Below are 8,724 nucleotides of genomic sequence, written 5' to 3'. Positions count from 1 at the left end.
TTTAAATTTAAAATTTAGAATAAAATAATTTCACGTATTATATTTCAACAATAACACAATTTATGACTTATTAAAACCAAAATTGTAACTACATTTCACTTTCTCTTAATAAAATATAACACTATTTAAATCCATAGTTGTAATTCATGAAATCTATGTTCATTATTTATTAAACCAATTTGTTGTTTATAGAATTGTTTATAAAACTCATAAATTATCAATAATAATTCATACTTAAGACGGGAATAAGACGAACTTTAATATTTAAAAAATAAAACTCTTCCGTCTTGAAAAGATAAGGTGAGCGGGTTTACCCTGGAAAATTGTGATTTCGAAATTTGGTATATGTTTATTAAAAAGTTTCTCTAAGTAAAACTAAAAAATATAAATCAAAAACTCTTTTTAATTTTTTTAGTAGAAATCATAAGCTTTCAAATGATATAAATTAACTTGGATTTAGAGAATAATTTCCTAGATTTTAGCCGATCTGAAAAAAAGTGAGCGGGTTTACCCCAGTCTCCCCTGCATTAATACCCAGTGGACTAATGTCTAAAAAGCAATGTTTTTTCAAGAATTTTTTTTAATGGAAAGAAAGGACATGGGGCATTCTCATAGTGTAATTTTCACTTAAAATTTTTTTTTGATTAAAACAATTTTTTTTGAATTCTATATGAAAAATAAGTAAATACGTGTTTTTTTAATTTTTTATTTGATCAAAATTATAAAAGTTATGGTTTTTTTAGATTTAACGTTTTCAGATGCAGAGGACTTTTGAAACACTTTTTTCTCTGTTATACAAAAAGATACAAAATTATAATATAATATATGGAAATTATTTATTTTTCCATGAATATTTCAAATATGTAATAAAAAATAACATTAATAAACCGAAAACATTAAATAAATTGAAATATCGTCTAAAATGTGACTTTTCTCAAAAGCGAAGTAATTGATTTTTGATTTTTTTCTTTCATTACAACCACTGACAAATAAAGACATTTTTCCCACTTATGCCAAAGTGGTGTTCTTTAGGGTTCAAATTATATTTAAAAATATGTCAGTCGTTGCACAGAGTTTTATTCGACTTTTACACGTTTTAAAAAATTAACCTTCAAAATAAAAAAAAAACGAATGTTTTGTGGTTAATTTTTCAATTTCCTTCCCTAAAATCTGTGCAACGACTGACATAATTTTAAATATAATTTAAACCCTGAAAAACACCACTGTGGCATAAGTGGGGAAAATTTATTTATTTTTCAGTGGTTGTAATGAAAGAAAGTAGTAGAGCTAGGCGGGTTCTGGCTTGGTGGGCAAAAGACTAAATTGTCATTTCGCTAAATTAAAATTTTACAGAGTAAGAGGTTAGGTTCGAAACACTCAGTCGGTAAAACAGTTTTGCTGTGCGTGGTTTAGCAAAATGGCAATTTAGCCTTTTGTCCACTAAGCTCTGGCCCAGTTACCGACCGTCGGTAAGGTAGATTTCTTAATAGCTCACTTTCAGATAGGTTAGAAGGGGTGTTCTGTTTTACCGACCGAGTTTTTAGTACCGGCTGACACCGCTAGATGGCGCCACCGCTAAATTCAAACCCCCTTAGCGGGGTATTTAAATTTTTATTTTCAAACTTTCAAGTGGGTTAGAAGGGATATTCTGTTTTACCAACAGCTGTGTTCCGGCTGCCACCGAGAGATGGCGCCACATGTAAATTTAAACCCCCTTGACAGGAAATTTTTATTTTTAAACTTTCAAGTGGGTAAGAAGAAGTGTTCTACTTTATCAACTTAGTATATGTAAATAAAAATCGGTTTACAGGGTGTTTAATGGTTTTTTAGTTATATTAAAATCCTTTTTTTTATTCAGCTTAGTAAATGTATATTGTCCCTATTATTATTTTTTTTGTTGATTATAAAAATACTTGGCTATAATTTTATCGTTTTAATGTGTAATATATAATATTTATAAAGATAATGTATTGTATTTTTTTTAAATATTTTACTGAAAGAAAATTTTATTTCACTAAATTATTTAGTTTATATATTTGTATATATATATTAATAAACATTAAAAAAGGTATAGTTACGGTACTGTTTTCAAAGAACCAATCATAATATTTCTTTTAAAGTAAAATCGTTTTTATTGGTGGTTATAACGGAATTAAATTTAACAACCTGAAAATAAAGTAAGTTGGCAACAGTGCTACCTCGTAACCTCTTCTCAATTCAGTCACATGTTTTAAAACCTCATAGATGACAGCAAAACAAATTTCAGGAGAAAATGGTAAGTTCAAATTAAAATGCTGTAAATAATTACATTTCAAATATAATATTCTTTTAACTTATTTCATCGCTTACATTTTCTTTACTTGTTAATTGGTTTTTTTTCTTTTAGAATTTTAATTTTTGTGGAGTATGCTGTTTCTGCCGGTATATGGCCAATATGCCGGTAAATATTTTTAAAAATTTCTTTTTAGTATGTAATTATTTATTTAAAGTATACAATATTAATTTAAAACATTTCTGTTTAATACATTCTAACATGACCTAAAATTATAAGCTTATATTTGAAATAAATAATTACTCTATTTTATAATATAAATCGTGTTTAAAATTATGTTTTTTTATACAGAATAAATTTGGAATATGCCAGTGGAACATGCCACAGGTACCATTTCAAGGACCGATAAATAGGATTTGACAACAATATTCAACGTCGTTTCCAAGACCAACAAGACCTTCAGTCAACCAAAGAGTCACACAAAGAGGCACACAAATGAGCATAACAAAACAGAGAAGTCAACAACAACAACAGGGTCAAAAAGGAAATGATAATGATGATAATGTAAGTAAAAATGAATTTATTTTCAAACTTAATATTTCGTAAAAGAAAATTCTTAATACTTTCAAATTAAATATTAATTATCGAATATTTTAAAATTTAACTTTAATATTTTCGAATTATAGACGTATTTCTAAATATGGTTTTATTTTTTCTATTTAAATTAATCTTAATTATCTTTTATTTAAATTCTTTTTCTCTAAATTTTGCTATAAATTTTGTATAGTAGATAAGCTTTTATTAATTAATCTATTATTCAAATTTTTAATTTATTTTATTTATTTTATTTATTTTATTTATTTTATTTATTTTATGTATTTTATTTATTTTATTTATTTTATTTATTTTATTTATTTTATTTATTTTATTTATTTTATTTATTTTATTTATTTTATTTATTTTATTTATTTTATTTATTTTATTTATTTTATTTATTTTATTTATTTTATTTTATACTTATTAAAATTAAATTTAACCCTGAATTACTTTTAGTTAAAATATTTGTTAAAACAGGTGATTGGAAATAATGGAAATTCTTATTTTACAGGAGAAAGAAAATGGTGGTCGAAATCGTAAATCTAGATGGGATCCAGTTGACAAGTATGTTCCAGCTGTAGTACTAGAGGATGAATATATTCCAACTTCTAAGGAGCTACTGCAGAGTGCAATAAAGGAGTCACTTCCATCACCAGCATTGAGTGCTATTTCAAAATCGAGTTCCACATCATCCTCTTCGCCCTCACCATCGTCCTCACCATCGTCGTCCTCATCATCATCATCATCATCAAGCCAATCGAATTCAACACGAAACCTTTCAATTCCGCATGTTCCAACACCGAGAGCCTCGACATCGAATAATTCAGCGCCAAATATTCCAACACCGAGAGCCTCGACATCGAATAATTTAGCGCCAAATATCTCAACACCGAGAGCCTCAACATCGAATAATCCAGCGCCAAATATTCCAACACCGAGAGCCTCAACATCAAATAAATCAGCGCCAAATATTCCAACACCGAGAGCCTCGACATCGAATAATTCAGCGCCAAATATCTCAACACCAAGAGCCTCAACATCATCAACTTCGAAAACAATTTGAATTAATGATAATGACCCATGCATTAAGAAAGCAACTCATCCAAAAAAGTAACTACAGGAACCAAGAGACATAGATCGAGTAATGGAGGAAATGGTGATCATAAAAAAAGGAAACAATAACTTTTCTTACTTTTTAATCTTATTATTATTATGTACTTTCTGAAAATTCTAATTTTAAAAGAACTAAACAAACTCATTTTTTTTATAACTTCAAATCTCAAAGTTATTTTTGAATTATTTGTAAGTTCATTTTTCTTTTTTAAATTTGTTTTGTTGAGAACCGCTCAGAGAGTAATGTCATCTTAGTATTTATAGTATTATAATATATGTAACATCCATAGAAAATCAAAGTATTTGTAAAATTAAAGGTTTTCAAAATTTACCTTATAGAAAAAATTATATATTTTGTTTCATTACATAAGTTTATATATTTTTTTAAAAATTAGAACATTGTAATTTTGTTTTATTACACAAGTTTATATATTTTTTAAAAATTAGAACATTGTAATTTTGTTTGTTCACAAAATAATAATAAAGAAACAATAATATTGTCTAATTTATGTATCTAATTCATTTATTGACATTTAAAAAAATCAAATTTGTTTTTATTATTGTAAATTTTTCAATTCTTTTTAAATGTCTTTAACTGTTTTCTATTACAGTGTAAAGAAATTAAAATATGTTACAGAAAAATATTTATAAGCCGTTTAGTTGTGAGCAACTTTATCCTTAAATAAGATTAAATTCGCTCACCATTATTCTACTAGCAAAATTATTATTATTATTATTTATTATTCAATTATTCAATTAAACATACTCATAACCATAAAAATAAGGTTAAGTTTGACAGTTTTGTGCTTTAACTATTTAAAATTAATTAAATTTCAGTTATAAGTGTACTATTATTAAAAAAGTTCCAATTATAAATTAAAGTAATTAACATTCTTAAAACATCCAAGCCTATACATCATTTTTGTAGACTTATATTTAAGTGAATTTGCACTACAAATTTGAATTTAAAGAAAAATTGGTTTTTGCGGAATATATTTATTGTTTTTAGTGTTGTGCTTTATGAAAATCATGTTGGAGATACACAGGAAATGTAATGTGCAGTATAATTAAGCGTTACAATTTTGAAGTAAAGCTCTATTACCAGCTTTTCATAATTCTTTTTCAATATGAAAATTATGCACTTGTGTTTCAAATATATATAATTTTTATTGATAGTTACTAATGAATGTGCTACAAATTATTTTTAACCTAAATTTTGACATTTATATTTATTAAATTACCAATATAATTGTAAAGCTTAAATATTTATATCTAAAAAAATCAAATTCACTTTAACGTTTTAATATTGTTTAATTTACACCAACTATTCAAAACTCGCCGCGTGTTGGAACTTGTTACGGAGAATCGCCGCATGGAGATGCTGCTTTCACTCCACTAGCGATGCCTAGTGGGGATCACAACGGTGAGTGAGTGCAGTGCGCCAGCCACCACACTCATTCTACTTTCAGCTTGCATCGTCGTAGGTTTCTCTTCCTTACAGGTCTCTTCCCTCCAGGTCTTTCTCTCCTCTAGGTCTTTTCTTTCTCTTCACTAGGTTTTTGTTTCTTTCTTTTTCTTCTCCAGGTATTTTTTTCCTCCAGGTCTTTCTCTCCTCTAGGTTTTTTCTTTCTCTTCACTAGGTCTTTCTTTCTCTTCTCCAGGTCTCTCTCTCATCTCCAGGTCTTTCTTTCTTTCCTCCAGGTCTTTCTCTCTCTCTCTAAATTTTTTCTTTCTCTTCTCTAGGTTTATTTTCTTTTCACCAGGTCTTTCTTTCTTTCCTCTATGTCTTTCTCTCCTCTAGGTTTATTTTCTTTTCACCAGGTCTTTCTCTCTAAATTTTTTCTTTCTTTTCACCAGGTCTTTCTTTCTTTCCTCCATGTCTTTCTATCCTCTAGGTTTATTTTCTTTTCACCAGGTCTTTCTCTCTAAATTTTTTCTTTCTTTTCACCAGGTCTTTCTTTCTTTCCTCCATGTCTTTTTCTCCTCTAGGTTTATTTTCTTTTCACCAGGTCTTTCTTTCTTTCTTTCCTCCAGGTCTTTCTCTCCTCTAGGTTTATATCTTTTTCTTCACCAGGTCTTTCTTTCTTTCTGTCCTCCAAATCTTTCTCTCCTCTAGGTTTTTTTTCTTTTCAGCAGGTCTTTCTTTCTTTCCTCCAGGTCTTTTTTTCTCTCTTCAATGTCATTTCCCTTACAGGTATTTTCTTTTTTTTCTCTTACAGGTATTTTCTCTCTTTTTCTCTTACAAGTATTTTCTCTCTTTTTCTCTTACAAGTATTTTCTCTCTTTCTGTCTTACAGGTCTTTCTCTCTTTTTCTCCTACAGCTCATCACTTTCTTACAGTTCTTCTCTCCCATCAAATTCTTTTTATTTTAATATTTCTTATTTTTTATTTTTAAAGTTAATTTTATTTAATATTAAAATTTTTCTTTTAGAAAGAAACGAAAAAGAGAGAGAAAAATGGAAGACAAATCAAATTATCCTCCACAAATTATGGATGAAGAAGTAGAAGAAGATAATGCTACTACAATAGTTATTTTTAATGAGTTTGCTCACAATTGTTACGAGGATGATGATGACGACGATGATGATGACGATGATAATAATAATGATGAGGATGGATATGATAGTCAGGGTGAAACTATCATCATCAGCGATGATGATGATTATGGCGATGAAGATGATGATGATGATGTTTTAGTTATATATATCAATCCTGAGGAAGTTAGTTGAAATTTCTAAGTACATTTAAATTAACTTTGAGAATATATATTTTTCTTATTTTTCAATTAACTTTGAAAATACTATTTTTAGACGTCGGAGCTACTTGAAGAAGAAGAAGAAGTTGATGATTGTTTTGAGCCTTAAGAAATAATAATAATATTAAATTTTTAAATAAAGAACATATTTTTTTAAATTTACGCATTTATTTTAGTTCCCTTAATTTTAACTCGCATGATTTAAGCACATATTATAGTGGTGATATTCCTGCGTGCGCAGTGTATAGTGGGGGTAATTTGCGTGCGCATTTAAAAATGTGGTGGGGATTGAGATAAAAGTGGGGTTGCAGTCATATAAGACGAGTTTCATAGCGATAAGATCATTCTTATTTCAGGTTCTAGAATTAGCAGTAAGTATAATAAGTTGTCCATTTTAACATTTCTTTTCAGCTTCTTTCTAAGTTTTAATTTCAGGTATATTTCTAAGTTTTTCAGCTTTATTTCCAGGTTTTTTTTGTTTACATTTCAGGTTTATTTCTAATTTTTTCAGCTTTATTTCCAAGTTTTTTTTTCTTTTCCAGCTTTATTTTCTAAGTTCTTTTACAGCTATATTTTCAAAGTTTCTTTTTCAGCTATATTTTTAAAGTTTCTTTTTCAGCTATATTTTCAAAGTTTCTTTTTCAGCTATATTTTCAAAGTTTCTTTTTCAGCTATATTTTCAAAGTTTCTTTTTCAACTATATTTTCTAAGTTTATTTTTTCAGCTATATTTTCTATGTTACTTTTAAAAACTAATATTTTTTTTATTACAGTTCTTTGTTTTCTTTTCTTTTGTTCAAGGTTTTCTTACAGCTTAAAAAATGGATCTAGAAAAAGTCAACTCTGTTGGACGTTTTGAAGGTTACCTGCCGACGAAGCCACTTGTGGAATTGATGAAAGATGGACTGTACTACGTCTCAAAGATGAAGAAGGTCCAGACCAAATATGGACCAAGGATCATTGTTGAAATTGATGCTGATTTCGTCACATACTTACCAACAAGATTCATCAAGCTCTTTGAGGATGAACCAACCACCTTGGACATGATGAAAGAAGCTGCGATATCGAAAAAACTTCAAATGAAGTATCTTGGAGGACCATATAATATTGTCGAGTTTAAATTGTTATAATTTTTGTAAAAAAAATGTATAATATATATTTTAAAAAATTTTGATAAAATAAACACACAAAGTTTTACCTATAAATTGGTTTTAAATTTACTTTCCTTCTCTTAGTATAAGTTATTTTTACGAATTAGAATAAGTTTTATTTTCAGGAATTATAAAAGAATTTAAATTAAATTTTAAAGGATAGGTTGTTTTTGAAATTAAGAAGCATTGTTTTAAATTTTTAATTAATAACATTTATTTCTTTAAAACTTAATAACTATATTTTACAAAAAAAAATCACAATTTTCATAGAAAGATTTTAAAGTAGAGTCAACTTCATCGAAACCATTAGCAATAGTACTTATATATTGGTTTGGTGGATCCAAAAACCAATCGCGTAGAATTTTAACATTTTTTACAGCACAATTTTCACTACAAAAAGTATGATGCGTACACGTCGTTAACAAATCAGACTTAATTTTTTTCAACGATGGACAATTAAAATCTTCCAAGTTTTGTACGTTGAGTAAATATTTTTCTAGCCAATTCTTTTTTTCTAAACCTTTAACGTGAATTACACTTGCACTTTGAAGTATATCTTGTAAAATTGGTCGAAGTTCATCGTATGAGACGTCTCCAGCTGTCCAATGGATTCCGTGGTAATTATGTGTTAGCCAAAGATTTTTACTTTTGTAGCGTCCTGGCAGTGAATTCCAAGGACAAGGAGGTTCAAAAAGGTAGACGAGAGGCTGTGCATCTGGTTGAAGAGGAAGTATCGCCAACTCTTTAAAGACAAACTCGTTGTTGGCTCTTTTAAAACCTTGAACATCTACAATAAACTCCATTTTTGAAGCAGAAATGAATTTCTAGCCGAGAGC

General features: G+C 28.0%; 1 protein-coding gene across 1 annotated transcript; it reads left to right on the top strand.

Annotated features, from left to right (window-relative positions):
* The first annotated feature begins 2,767 nt into the window (after positions 1–2,767).
* Positions 2,768–3,932, top strand: LOC122504620 (flocculation protein FLO11-like). Its single transcript, XM_043615803.1, has 2 exons — positions 2,768–2,836; positions 3,381–3,932. The coding sequence occupies exons 1-2, from the start codon at positions 2,768–2,770 to the stop codon at positions 3,930–3,932; spliced, it is 621 nt and encodes a 206-aa protein (XP_043471738.1).
* Positions 3,933–8,724: the final 4,792 nt, after the last annotated feature.

This window comes from Leptopilina heterotoma, unplaced genomic scaffold, assembly GCF_015476425.1.
Source record: "Leptopilina heterotoma isolate Lh14 unplaced genomic scaffold, ASM1547642v1 Lhet_307, whole genome shotgun sequence".
NCBI lineage: Eukaryota > Metazoa > Arthropoda > Insecta > Hymenoptera > Figitidae > Leptopilina > Leptopilina heterotoma.
This window is presented reverse-complemented; position numbering and strand designations above follow the sequence as displayed.

Coding starts and splice junctions, on each gene's coding strand:
- LOC122504620 (XM_043615803.1), top strand. CDS start 2,768: ATGAGCATAACAAAACAGAGAAGTCAACAACAACAACAGGGTCAAAAA. Junction 2,837..3,380: donor GAAATGATAATGATGATAAT/GTAAGTAAAAAT, acceptor CTTATTTTACAG/GAGAAAGAAAATGGTGGTCG.